General features: G+C 55.7%; 1 protein-coding gene across 1 annotated transcript in view; it reads right to left on the bottom strand.

Annotated features, from left to right (window-relative positions):
* Positions 1-14,356, bottom strand: part of PRDM16 (PR/SET domain 16) — a 262,764-nt gene that overhangs the window by 25,935 nt on the left and 222,473 nt on the right. Inside the window, exons 14-17 of the mRNA XM_058553864.1 lie at positions 12,662-12,764; positions 5,945-6,158; positions 3,897-4,044; positions 3,191-3,344 (exon numbers count right to left, since the gene is read on the bottom strand). Coding sequence (XP_058409847.1) covers positions 3,191-3,344; positions 3,897-4,044; positions 5,945-6,158; positions 12,662-12,764 — 619 coding nt within the window. The remainder of the gene's footprint in view (positions 1-3,190; positions 3,345-3,896; positions 4,045-5,944; positions 6,159-12,661; positions 12,765-14,356) is intronic.

Raw genomic sequence — 14,356 nt, 5'->3', positions numbered from 1 at the left:
ATGGCGGGACGTCCTCCAGGCTGTGGGGAGAAGAGTGCCACCTGGTTTAACCGCATCTGCTCCCCGGGCACGGTCTGTAGGTCTGTAAATACCCTCAGGCTCCGCAGGCCGCCAGCACGGCTTTGTCCGTGCCGTGTTAGCGGTTGCTGCCATCCTGACCTTGGAAACTGGCCTTCAGCAGGCCCTCACCCCGGGCAGCTCCTAGGAGGGGCCTCCTGGGCCAGCGGCCATGCCAGGGCACAGGGAGCCGGGGACCCTCCGTTCCCATCCATCCGCTCACTTGATGGGGGGTCCTGCAGAAACGCTGGGGCTACAGAGGGGCCTCTGGGAGACTGAGGTCCCCAGAGAGGCAGGTCCTGGACCTAGGACGGCCAACAGCTGGCTAAAAGCTGGCAAAGGGAGGTGGCTGCCTGCAGGGGCTGAGAAAGGCCCGGGCTGCCCACAGCAAACTGGACGTGGGGACCAGGCCCTGCCAGGATGCAGAGGGGCCCTGGCCAGTACTTGTCTCAGTCAGCAGTTTCTTTTCCTCATAGGGTGTGTGTGGCTGCACATCCGCAAACACGCGGACACACACACTCACTCTGGAGAAGGTTCTTTTCTGGAAAGTGCCCACTGGACTGTCTGCCTGTGTGCCCAGGTACCCTACCCCTCTCTCACATGCACACACACCTGGCACACACTTGACCTCCCTGGTGCAAGGGACATCACTGGGAGGTAACATCATCTGTCTGAGTGGTCGGTGAGGAGGGGGCTCAGGGGCTTCCAGCCAGGGCTTTGGTGCTGATCCGTGGGTGCTGTGGGTGTGCGCCCACATGCCGCCCAGGGGTGGACGTGGAGTCTGTGCACACTGGCAACTGCCCCGCCACAGCCTGCGCGCCTGCAAGCGACTGTTCTTCTCTTGGAAGTGCCACGTCGGTGCCCTCGTCTCCCTTACGTGCAGAGCTTCCTTTCCAGGCCTAACCACAGCCGCCTCCCGTGGGCCGAGGGACACTCTGCCATGGTCCGGAGGATGCGCAAGGTCGTATTTCACTTCTGATTTCTAGAATTTGTGCCACCCTCTCTGAATGAAATGTTCATACATGCAACCTGGCCAACTGTGGGGCTTTCTCCCTGGCTGTACCCCTTAGCCAAAAGCCAAGGCACCAAGTTGAGCATGGAGCACGGACAAGAGACAGAGAGCTGCTGACCCCCTGCAGGGCCCAGCCAGGGTGCCCCGTGCTCCCCCATCCACGTGGGGAGGCCGTGCAGGCAGTGGGAACAGTGGGCTCGGACCCTTCCAGAGCGCTGTGGCTCCTGGAACTTACGTGGTTAATACAACCCAACGAGACTGCACAAAGCTTGTTTGCAAGCCCAGAAAGGCGGTAACTGTTGAGCCAGGCACACTTTTCCTGTCTAAGCTTAAACACTCGGAGCTGCCGCCTGGTGCACTCGGACGCACCCCTCCCACAGTGGGATTCGCTGGGACACTCACGCACGGAAAGTAGGACACTGCGCACCTCCAGTCACAAAGTCACGGCCCCTAGCCCCACTCCCATGCAGCTCGCCTCTCCCAGGCCCCTCTCAGAGGGAGTGGGCCTTGCTCCCCCACACCTGCAGAGCGGTGGGGCTGCTCACACCACTGCTCAGATGCCCTCTTTCCAGGGCTGCAGGGGAAGGAGGTGGGGGAAAGACCACACTAGAGGAGGGGTCAACAGGCAGGGCTTTGCTTCCTCGGCTGGGGAAGTGAGTGACTCAGGTAGGCTAGGGTCTGAGTCCCCTCTAGCAGGACAGTCAGAAGCTTGGGCTGGGGGCAGCGGGCAGGAGAGGGGCACAGCCCCAGCTACCCAACAAAGGCCTGACCAGCCAGTTATCATGGCCTCTTTGTCCAGCACTGGAACAACCTCCACATTGGTGAAGACACCCTGACCCTGGTCCCCAAATTCGCAGAGTTACCCCTTCTCGCACCGACAGGATGGAGCCTGAGAGGTTCCAGTTCAAGGCCTGGGGTCAGGGGCCAGGCCCCTTGAGCTAGAATCAGGGCTCTGCAGCAAGGCATCGAGCACCTGGTCACTTGTCTTGAAACCTCAGTTTCCCTCTCTGTCAGCTGGAGACAATGCAGCCCCGCTCTGTAGGGTTTTGTAAGGATGCCATGACATAATGTGTGTGAAATGATGGCTCAGCGCAATGCTGGTGTGAAATGACTCAACACAATTTGTGTGACATGATGACTTAGCACAATCTCGTGTAAATGATGACTCAGCGCAAGGCTGGTCTAAAATGATGACTCCGCACAATTTGCGTGAAATGATGGCTCAGTACAATACTAGGCAGAGAGGAACCTTCAGTGGCTTCCAAACCCACTGAGAATTGGACTCATGCCTCTGCACTGGCCCACAAGGTCCCCGGGACTTGGGCCTTGTGACCTCTGACCCCTCTCCTATTACTCTCCCTCCCTCACTCCCTAAACAGACCCTGGCCTCAAGGCCTCTGTGCTGGAAGCCCCTTGCCCGGAGCCTCCTCCGCAGGGACCCCTTGGCTCACTCCCACACGTCCTCCGGGTCTCTGCTAGAACACCTCTCAGCTGACAGGCCATCCTGGCCTCACATTGTACTCACAGCAGCGGCACCCACCTGGGCTGCCCCCCGGCACCTGGAGAGCCTCCTGCCCCCCAGGCTGTGGCTTGTTCCATGTGCTGTTATTGTTTATCCGGCTTAGCCTCTGTCTCCTCCACTGGAGGAGAGGAGGAGCTCCATGGGGACAGGGGCCCAGTTATGTATGGCCAGTGCTGGGTGCTCAGCCCGGCTCCCCAAAAGCTGCTGTGAGGGTGAACAGCGCTGGGCTTGTCACCCCTCCTGGAGCTCAGGTTGGGCAGACAAGTGCAGGGGAGAGGATGGGGAGCGGGGAGGGCAGGCTGCTGGCTCCTGCAGGTCCTTGTCTACTGCCCACCACCCACCTTCTGCCACTGGAGGGATAAGCACAGGGGAGGAACCAAGGAGGGGAGGAGGGGAAAGTGAGGCCAGAGCAAGAGATCCCAACCATAAATGCGAGGGTGCAAGGAGGCAAAGCGAAGAAGAGGCGGCACCAGGAGAGCGTCCAGGCCTGGGCGTCGTGTGGCAGAGGTGTCGGCAGCTGCCACCGTGCTTTTGGAACAGACGGGGTCCCGGGAGTTGGGGAGAGCCTGGGGAGTTGCGGCCCAGCCAGGGCGACTTACATATGAAAGGCTTGACGGTGCTGTGGATGTGCTTGTGCTGCTTGAGGCCCGAGGACGTGGCGAAGGTCTTCCCGCAGTCGGGGCAGGCGTGGGCCCGCGCGCCCACGTGCTGGGAGCGGATGTGCCGCTGCAGGTTGCTGGGGTCCGTGAACACCTGGGGAGATGGACACCGTGGGCTCTCGCCCCGCCTGCTCGCTCCCCTGTTGGCGTGGTTCTGGCCGCTGGATGGGGATCTCGCTCGCTGCTCCGCCCCCTGCACCGAGCTTGGCCTAATGGCTCTCTGCTGGAGCAGTGACTCACTGGACGGCCTTAGGGGAGCCACCCAGCCTCCCCCAGACTCTGTCTCCTTAGTAATAGTCCCCGAGAGAACAGTGGCTGTGAGGATGCTCAAGGCAGGAACTCAGAAAGCGTTTTTAAGCTAAAGTGCCATGACAGGTGAGGCTCACCCCCCTGCCTCTCCTTGCACGTCGGTGGAGGCAGGGGCAGGAGCCCTCCCTGGAGAGGACCTGGGTCTGGTCTTGCTCAGGCCTTCTTCCCTCCGCATGACCCAGCACACTCCCTCTCTTCCCCATAAACGCAAGGACCCCAATGACTTCGGGGCATCTCACGTGCTCTCCACCCTTCCTCTGGATTTTGATGGCAGGGGCGGGGCAGGGTGCCCACGGCGGGCGAGCATTTGGGGGCTGGCAGCGCACACGCTAGTTACCTTCACGCAGTTTTCACATTCGAAGCGCTTGCCGCTGTCGTGGGACATCTGGTGGCGGATGAGGTTGGACTTCCAGTTGAAGGCCTTGGGACACTGGTCACACTTATATTCTCGCTCCTCTGTGTGGACGATCATGTGCTGCTCCAAGCTGTGCACAGAGGCCGGGGGTCACTCAGGGCCTGCTGCCCGGGGAAGGAGGCCCTAAACCCATCACGGCCTGTTCTCAGCAGCCCCTGGAGTCCCTGACACTCCTTGCTCAGGGATCAGAGCGAGTCTTGGTAGCGTGTCTGTCCACTTCCTCTCTGGACAGGTCAACGGGATGGAGGGGCAGAGACGGCCTTCCTACATCACATGGGGAAGAAGCTGGTGCCTGGACAGAGCTCAGGCCCTCATCCAAGACCACCCCTCAGGCATCCAGAGGCAGGGTGGGACCCCAACTCACACTTCCCAGCTGCTCTTCAAGATAATCTTAACCTTGAAGCTAACCTTGGGCCTAAGAAAAAAGGGGTCTGGAATCTTCCAATATTGCCATGAACCCCAGAGTGGGGGTGAGGCCCGGGAAACCCAAGGCCACCCCCTGGCCAGGCTGAGAGCCTGCCCGCCACGCACACATGCAGGAGGTAGGCTGGGGTGGACGAGTGGGTCTCCAAATGAGACGTGATAGGGTGGGGAGGGTACAGCTGCCCTGGAGGGGCCGCGGCACTTGGATGAACGAGCAGCTCCTAATCCCCTCCTCTCGGGGGACACCCCACTTCTCCTCCTGTCCCAGGTATGACCGTTAATCTTCATGAGCTGAGCAGTAATACATCACGGCCCGTTAATTACGGGGCCCAGCCATCCATTAGATCAGAAACGCTTGGTTCCTGAGCAGCACAGATTGTATCTTTTTCCCTGTTGTTAATTGTGATTTATGTGTTTATGTAAAGAAAACACGGACCCTCTTGAGCAGCGCTTACCGCCAAGGGCCTCAGTTGGGATTTGCCCAAACGCTTATTTTCTCCGTCATCTGTTCAGGGTGGAGGATTTCCCGTCCCCAGGGAGGCCGTGGGGGTATCGGCGTCAGTTCCCCGCAATCCCATAGCCAGTTAGCGACCTGATGGGGTTTTATTCTGACTTTGCAGGGCTGTCCTGGAGGACATTCTCGAAGGCAGGAGGAGGGGCCCACGCTGGAGGCGAGGTCACGGTTCCCCAGAGCACTGGGACCGCATGTCCTGGCTTCTCCCCCACGAAGCCCAGGGGTTCCCACCGAGCCCCAGGACCCCAGCTCTCAGGGGCTAACTCCTGCCTGGCCTCGGGGCAGGGAGGGCAGCTTGGGCCTGCTCTAGGCTGACCATGTCCGGCCGTCACGCAGCTGGCCTGGCACTCTGTGTCCACGTCTGTGAAGTCTCCCGTGGGGAGTGGAGGCTGGTGCCTGGGGTGGAGGGATAAGGGGACTCCTGGGTGCCCCTTCCCGCTCCTGTCAACTGTCTGAGAAGGAGTTATGCATGTGTCCAGAGGATCAGGCCACTCCACAAATCCCTGGGCAGCGGGATATTGCTGTCCCCCATCCTTGTGTTGGACCTTACTGCAAAAGTAGCCGCGGGGCTTGACCCCTGCGTGTCTCGGGGTCTGGCCTGCATTTCTTGACTTCCTTCTAGTCTGTCTCCACAACTCAGCCCTGACTGTACAGAACAGCGGTGCCAGCAGTGTCTCAACCGGGCAACTCGTGGACTTGCCCTGAGTCGGGGGCTCTGAGCGGGGCCTGGCCTTCACTGTCAGAGCTTCCTATGTGGCTTCCAACTGCCAGCTCATGGGCCTACTCTGTCCCCAGTGCCAGACGAGTGGGCCGGGGTACCTGCCCCTGAGGTGTGCTGCACTAGAGGGGACCCTGGTCTCCACCTGTCCCTGGAACCCTCTGCCTTCAGTGTGATCAGGGCTGAGGGACCAGGGTTGACCTCTGCCCTTCTCAGGGGTCTCTCTGTGCTCCCAGGGCTGCTGGCCCTGCTGTTGCCCACTGGCTCCTGGGGAGGGGGAAGGGACGGGGAGGAGGGGGAGGGGAGGGGCAGCACCTGTACTTGTTTGGGAACATCCGCTCGCAGTCCTTGCACTCATGGGCCTGCCCGTCATCACCCCCGCTGCCCACGCCCTCCGGCTTGAGCTCCTCGCCCAGGCCCTGGTAGAGCGCGGCCCCCACCGAGCTGCACGCATACTTCTTATGACGCCGCAGGTCCAGCTTGGACTGGAAGAGCTCATCACACATGTCGCAGCGGAATGTGGGCTCCTCTGCAAGAGAGAGAGGATGGGAGGCGGGTGGGTGAGCCTGAAACCTGCCCCAGGGCCCAGGGCCTGCAAGGGGGGTGGAGGGACACCCTGGGGCCTGCCTCCCACACTGGCTGTTCCTGCTCCTGCTTCTTTCCTGCCCTCATCCCCAACCTAGGAGTGGCTGCCCAGAGGGCATGGAGACCACAGAGACCCGGGTCTGCATCATAAGAAACACTGAGCCCCCTCCCTGTGTCTCAGGAGGCCATCGTGGGCTTGAGAAGGCCCTGGCTCAGGAGCAGAGAAGGAAGCCAGGCCAAGTGCTTTGTTTATGAATTAGGAGAAAAAAGACGACAGAGCTCTAATGCATATCATAAATTATTGTCGTCAAGGTCAAACAAATTAAAAGGGGGGCAGCTATTATTAAGTTTACGAGGCGGCATCCTGACCACTGTGCCAAACCAAACAATCAGCTGGGGCTGTAAATTTCCCGGGGGACGACCTCCAGGCCTGTCCGTAGACCGCCCCCACTGGCAGCTGCCTGACAACAGCTTTTCCCCAGAGAGGGCGTCCCCCTCCCTGCCCAAGGAGGACCCCGGGCCCCACTCAGGTCTGGAGAGAACATATGCACTAAAAGCTCTTGCACAAATGAACTGAACGGTGTGCACGTGTGTGCTCGTGAGTGAACATGTGAACGCACACGTGCTTCTTGTGCATGGGTGTGAAGATCCAAGACTATCTGCACCTGTGCCTGTGCATCCTCATGTGAATATGTAGGCATAGTTGTGCATCTACACTCATATTTGTGTTGGTGTGCGTATGCATCCATGTGCATGGTGCACATGCGTGAGTGTGCATCCATATGTGGCTACATGTGTGAAAATTAGTGTTCGCATATCTTCATACTTGCACGCATGTGTGTGCAAGTGTGCCCGGGTGTTTCGGCACGTGTACATTTGTGCACGTTATGTGTGTGCTTACTTTGCACGTGTGAACATGTATGTTCCATGCACACGTGTGCATGTTAAGTATGCATGTTCGTGACCATGTGTAGGTGTTGAGTGTGCATGTGTTTGTGTGTGTATATGTCTATGTGTGAATGCATGCACATGTGTGTGTGTGAATATGCACTTGTGTGCATTTGTGTCTGTGTAAATGTGCATGCAGTTGTGTATGTGTGAATATGTTTGCATGTATTTGTGTGTGAATGTGCATGTGTTATGTGATTGTACTTGTGTGCATGTGTTAGTGTGTGTTTGTGTGAATGTGTGGGGGGTCTGCGTGCATTTGTGTGCAAGAGTGAGTGTGTGTGAGTGTGGATGTGTGTCTTTGTGTGCACTTGTGACTATGTGTTTTGAGTGTGAATGTGTGACTGTGTGCATGTGTGAATGCGTGTTCTAGTGCATGTGTATGTGTGTGCACATGCACAAGGACCCTTGGCTCAGCACTAAGCAGGGCCTTAATAACTTCGGGCTGAATGCTGACCGATAGGATCTGACCCTAACGAGGTGGGGGAAATGGGCAGGAAGAAGGTGGGGGAGATGGGGGTGGGGAGGAGGGGGGCTGCCTCCTGGCCATCCTTGTGTCAGAGAGACCATGGTAAATGTTTCTGAGTGCTAAGGAGAGGACAGGCGGCTCTGCAGCCTGGGCGGTGTGGGTTAGGGGGGAGGGCTGGGGAGAGGGAGGGTCACCTCCCTGTGACCGGAAGCTTCCCTGAGCCTAAGGGTGGAGGCACTGCTCCCTGTGTCTGGCCACACCTGGACATCCCCACTGGTGGGCACCCAGAGGCCCCAACACCTAAGGGGACATTTCTGCAGGAGCTGGCTCTGAGATGCCCTTGGCCGAGCCCCCTGGGCACTGGCTGATAGCCTCAGATTCACAAGCACCAAATCACCAAATGTGACTTTTGTTCATGTCTTTGCCTGGCGACGCGTGCATCTGGGGCAGGCCAGGTGGGCTCCAGTGCTGGGCAGACGCAGCCTGAGGCCGGGAGTCCTGGCCCGCTCACTGACGGTGAGCTTGCTGTCAAGAAAGTGTTTGTTTGGAGAAAAACAAGAACAGGAAGGGAAAAAGCAGCTCTCACTCAGTCTGAGGAGTCAAGTTACATCACCCAGTCCTGCTCTGGGGCCTCCGCAGTGGGTGCAGGGGCCTTAGCTTGGGCCTCGGGGACTTGGAAGGCTCTACCCCAAACATCTCCAGCCCAGACACACGCTGAGCTGCAAAATGGACTGAAGGGAGGCAGTAAGGCCGGCCGGTCCACGCACACCTGGGAACCCAGAATGGAAGAGACAGGGAGGGCCGCACCAGTGACCCTTAAGCAAATGTTTGCACACACAATCACCAGCAGGACCCTGGCATTCCCGCTGACAGGCAGAGCAGCTGGGCAGAAGGAACGGGAGTGATGGGGCCCAAGGCCAACTGGAGAGCAGAGTCAGAGAAGGTTCTAAAACAAAACCCATCCAGGCACTGGGCCGGTCCTCCCGTGGCAGGGTGGAACCCCAAACACAATCCATGGGGTGGGGGGGGATGGGCAAGGAGGATGCACGTTACAGAATAACCAGCCTGCAAGTCTGCAAAGCGCTGTCTTTAACACAGCATCGGAGCACGCAAATCTTTTCAGAAAAAATGTCAACTGTGAAAATAATGTGACTAACCACATTAACACCCAAGGTTTGGGGAGCTTCTACATGGCTGGCACTGTCCTAAGAACTTTACAGTATTGACGCCTCTAAGCCTCACGGCAATTCACGCGCACATGAAGGGCTATTTTTATGCCCTCTTAATAACTGGTAAACTGAGGCTGGGAGAGACTGAATAACCTGCCCAGAGCACTCAGAGGAAGTAGCAGAGCTGTGGAACTGGAGCCTTTGCACTGCGGGGTGCCCGGGAAGCCGACGGCAGAGTCCCAACTGCCCACCGAGGGTATGAGGAACGCACCGTGAGTGGTGTGGATTTCCTTTATATCTGAGGACCAAGAGCCCCATGTCAGAGCAGAGCTGGATGCACAGACCCCACCAAACTGCTCTTGCCGGTTTATTCTGACCTCCTGGGCTGGAATGAGCTGAGATGGAGCCCTCCCACCAGCATCATGATTAAGTTAGAAATGCAATTTGTACTTTAGTCTTTCTGGACCCAACTAAGAACAACAACAGAAGTCGAAATATGAAAACAAAGACAAGAAAAAATGCCAACCCCATTCATCTAATAACACCGACCCACTGATTCTTCCAGTTTTGGATTGTGGAATTTGGATTCAGAATGAAAATTCAGCTTGGTTCTCATTCTGATGGCATTCGAGGGTGCCCTGGAGGCAATGGAACCACCCGCGGAGACAAATGTCGTCGTCCTCCTCCGTCCCCCATCCCACCATGGACCCAAGTTTGCCCCGATTGAAGGACTGAGCTGGGGAGAGGACATGTCTAAGCCTTGCCCACTCCTGCTGGGCTGTGGACAGGTGTTCCAGCGGTCTTCCAGGCAGGTAAGGCTGGCATTGAATACACACCTGGGGCTGTGGACGGGGGCAGAAGGATGCGCACAGCACATGTGGTTTTCATTTCCCAGCACAAGCAATTCCATTGTAAAGAAATACTGAAAGAGTATGTTATAGCCTGGTTATATTATGTTATAGTGTATTGTATTATATTATATAATATTATATTATACTATATTACATTATATTATATTATAATATACTATTTGTCTCATATGCTTTACACACAATACACTGCATCCTCTTGACCTTTTTTGGAGAGGGGAAAAGCTAATCATTTTGAGCCTTTCTCAAAAGAAAAGCATATCTGAATGGAAATGATTTGCTTTATTTTCTCCTAAGAGCAAGAAGTTCTCCTGAAAGAGAGCTCGTTCCCCTCTCCATTGAAAGAGTAAAAACAAAATAAAAAGTCACTGGAACTAATGAGTCTGAAAGTGGCTTCCCTCTGCTCTGAAGCACTTGCTGGAACACTGGAATTGCGTTTCTTTACAAAGCTGCAGCTTGGAAAGAGGGGTTCCAGCGCCAGAGGTGCAGGGCCGGGGCTCTGTCTCCCCAGCGAGCTGGCAAAGCAGGGCCTGGTTTCTTCCACGACACCTGAATGTTGTTCCTGGCACAGGCCCCTGCCCCCAACGAGACGAAAAATTGTGATTCAAAACTGAACTCTCTTCATCGAAATCTGGTGGGGGTGCGCGGGGGGCCGTGGGCTGGGGCAGAAGCCCTACCTTCTACCCAAACCAAACTAAACCAACGCTGCGGCAGCTGACGTCTTGTTTGTCAAATCTGCACCTTGCTCGTCTATCTGAAGTTCCATCAGCAACTTTTCACGGCAGAGCAGGAACGTAACAGGAAAATAAATCAGTGCCTAATGGCTTCAGAGAACCGAGGGGGACACAATTATGTGGCATCTACATGCTAATCTACCAGACTGGAGGCTCCAGAGCACTCGAGAGCCCACTCCAAATTCCTGCCGTGATAAGGGGCCGCTGCATTCAGCTGGGGCTGGGATAAAAGATTTTTTATGATAATTATCTTAGTGAGGAACATTTTTGCATTTTCTTTCTGTGTGATTCAGAGTTCAACTTAGGGGGCAGCTGTTGGGGGGGCAGAAGAATGATCTTGACAGCAAAGAGCATGGAAGTCAAACATTTGCTGTTGGACTATTGTGTGTGGAAAGCAATTAGCCCACAAACGTTGGATACATTATTAGGAAAATGTAGACCCAGGTTACTTAAGATCGGGGGTCGGAGGGGGAATCGGAATCAAGGTTTTTAAAACGTTTTGGAAGAAAGAAATCTCATTATAGAAATGAAACGCCCTCGCCGAGTATGCTCCACGAGCTGAGTGGGTTTATCTTTCCGAGTTCTCGTGTGTTGTCTAAGATTCATAGGTCTTTTCAACAATTATTTTAAGGAAAATGAGACCATCTCCTGCTACCCAGATCTCAGCCATTTATTTTTCTTTTCTCGACGGCCTAATTAAAACCAAACTTGAGAGGAGAGTATGGATAGGATCCAGCTCATAAAATCGTTCTTCTGTGGCGATTGCCTTTGGAAGACTCAGGGACATGAATTGTGGGAGGACCCTAAATGCTGGGCCACGCCCAGGGATTAAAAGGGTAAATTAAGGCCAAGATGTCTGCGCCGGCTCTCGGAGGCTTCCTGCTAACTCTAACGCCCAGCTCCCTGGGCAGCCAATGCCACTTCCGTGCCACGACACTACAGCGGTTCCTTAGAGAAACCTGCAGTTAGCGGGGTTAATCATTACTCCTCCGTGTGTTTGGAGGGGAGGGAAAGGAAGACAGGAAAGGAAAAACCAGCCGCCTCCCTTTCTCCAGCATGAGCCTCTGGAGACAGCTAGGAGGAGAGACTGCTTTTCTGTCCCCCGTGGCTCTCGTTCAAAGACGCCGTCTGCTCATCAGCCGCACGAAGGCAGTTAAAGCACCAGTCCCCCGTTGCCAATGCAGCGTTCCTCGACCGACTTTCCTCTGCCACTAAAATCTGTTCCAGAATCCCAAGGTGAACGGGCACATTGCTTCACAACGTGGATGAAGGAAAAGAAACCTGTATTTCAGGAATCTGAGCCTATTTAAGACTGGAATGTTCTCCAGCATCCTCTGAGATGGACTGGGGTGTGGATGCATGAGGAAGGGAAGGTGTCTACTGGACAAATATCGGGATGGATCCAGAGGGAATGGCATCGAGAGCGCTTCCCGAAGGCCTGATGGAAGGCTCAGATGCTCCCAACACCGCTATGAGACCCACCCAGCCCCAATTTTTCCCTCTCACCAAATAAATTTTCCCTTAACATTTCTCTTGGGCTTGCAGCTTTTTTGTGTGTGTGTGAGGAAGACCAGCCTTGAGCTAACATCCGATGCCAATCCTCCTCTTTTTTGCTGAGGAAGACTGGCCCTGGGCTAACATCCATGCCCATCTTCCTCTACTTCATATGGGACGCTGCCACAGCATGGCTTGACAAGCGGTGCATTGGTGCGCGCCCGGGGTCGGAACCGGCGAACCCCGGGCTGCCGCAGCGGAGCGCGTGCACCCAACCGCTTGCGCCACCGGGCCGGCCCCTGGGCTTGTGGCTTTTAACTACAGATGGGCACGACTTTCAAACACGTGTATGCTATCTTGGCCCTCTTGTGAACGAAACTGAAATTCCCGTGGCACAGAGCTCTCGGGGGGGCGAATGTTTCAAAGCCACAAAACTGTTTTTTTTTTTTTTTTTTCCAGTACTGGGAAGAGCAAAAGATGCTGCTGCTACTGATAATAATACAGTTAAAAAAAAATCCCCCAGGACTCTACCAGTGCAAAGATACAATGCAACATGATACCTATTCACCCATATTGTCTGAAGTTCTAATTTGAATTCAGGGGGCGGCTCATATAACCCAAGGAAGGAGAAAGAGAAGGGCTTAGGTTGAGAAGTTGTTAAGAGGACGCTGGTTCTGCCCGCCCGGGGTTTGGGCAGGGCTGTGGGCAGCAGCTCGGGGACGCCTGGCCCCATCATGCGGCTGCCCCTGCGGGTGGGGGCTTACCATCCAGACTGGGGGGCACCGTTCCCAGTGAGTAGGCGCCTTCCTTCACATGCACCAGCAGCTCTTCTCCTGGCTCAATGTCCTTAATGACTTTATAATAAATCTAGGATGGAGAAAGCAGAAAGAAAAGGTGAGCGTTGTTGTCCTTGTTGCTCTGAAAGCCACATCGTGCACACCCAGCCCGCACACTGTTGGTGTTGCTCATCAGGGAGGCTGGCCCATCGGCCGCTTGATGTGTCTTCTAATTGCTGCTAAGAGGTTCCCCTCTGGAACTTTGCAGGATACTCTCAAAAGGATTAGAGTCCCTTTTAAATTTGTTTTATCCAGCTTTTGGATACTGGTAAAGGGGGCACAAAATTAAATCAGTGAGGATTAGCCGCAAAGTTCCCAAGCAGGGCATGTCCGAGCAGGATGCATTAGGGAGAATGGCTCTTTTCACCTGGAGCGGGGCCTGGGTTGGTTCTCAGGTTCCTTTTGTTGATGTGTATATAAGACACCCCTTGCCGTTATGGGGCATGGGGGCTTGGGGTCTAGAGGGGATTGAGGGTGAAATGTGCATATGTATGAAAGTGGCTGTGAACTCAGAGAGAGGCCCCAGGGGCCAGAACACCAGGCTGTGAGTCTCACATGAGCGTGGACGGCATCCGCAAGGGGAGTGTGTGCCTGCAGCAGACTTGGTGCCCAGTGGCAGTTAGGGGTCTGAGATGGGGACACCCCTGAAAACAGGGAGAAGTGGGGTGGGGCTCAGGGTGGGTTCTGCAGCCTGGAGCAAGCTCTGAGGTCTAGGGGAGGTAAATTTGGAATATCCAGCCTCAGTACTCTGAGCAGCACCGTAGCTTGCCAACATGTCTCCTGAAAAAGGACTGTCTGCATTGGGGGTGGTGGCCAAGATCTGGAAAACTCCAGCAACTCGGAAGGGCAGTGTCGCAGGGGCCATCTGGGATGGAGCCCAGGGCACAGGCTCCAAAGGCCTGGACGACTTCGGGGGAGAACCCGGGCCTTCCTCTCTTTTGCCAGATCCTGCTCTGGAGCCCTCTGTATTCTCCCCTGGGTGGGGGGTGCCCACTCCTCACATGAGCAGGGCTGACACCTGCATCTTAAATCCAGAAAGGTCAGACAGTGGGGTACATTTCTCTCAGGCAATCCACGGCTCACGGCACATGGGTGTTTGGATCTCCATTCAGATAACAGTAACCAAGGAGCTTTCAGGAGCTTGAAGGCCTGGCCAGAGGACTGGCTGGGAGGCCAGAGGAAGACCCAAGTCAAATCCATCTCCCCTGAGAGACCCCGGGGGCTGAGGCTTCTCCAGGCTGTTCCCACTCCATGGTCCTCCAGCGTCATCCTCCACATGGAGGGCCTAGTGGTTAGGTGTCAGGCCAGGCTTCCCAGCAGCAGCTGGACATGGTTCAGACGCCCAGAGCCTGAGCTGGGCACTCAGCTTGCCCGCCCCCTCGCCCCACCGGAAACATCTGGAAGGCCGAGCTTTCTCCTCCTCCCCAGGCCCCGTCCAGTTGTGCACTCCCTCACAAACTGCCAGTCCCGACTAACTCCGAAGGACACCAATGAACTCTCAAAAGGATGCAAAAAGCCACACTGTCCCCAATGCCCACTTGGATGTTATTCCCAGGACACCTCAACAGAGGAATTGCACACAGTAGAAAAATGAGCACATGCACCTAGATCTTATTAACGTGT

This window comes from Diceros bicornis, chromosome 13 (assembly GCF_020826845.1).
Source record: "Diceros bicornis minor isolate mBicDic1 chromosome 13, mDicBic1.mat.cur, whole genome shotgun sequence".
NCBI classification, from domain to species: Eukaryota; Metazoa; Chordata; class Mammalia; order Perissodactyla; family Rhinocerotidae; genus Diceros; species Diceros bicornis.
This window is presented reverse-complemented; position numbering and strand designations above follow the sequence as displayed.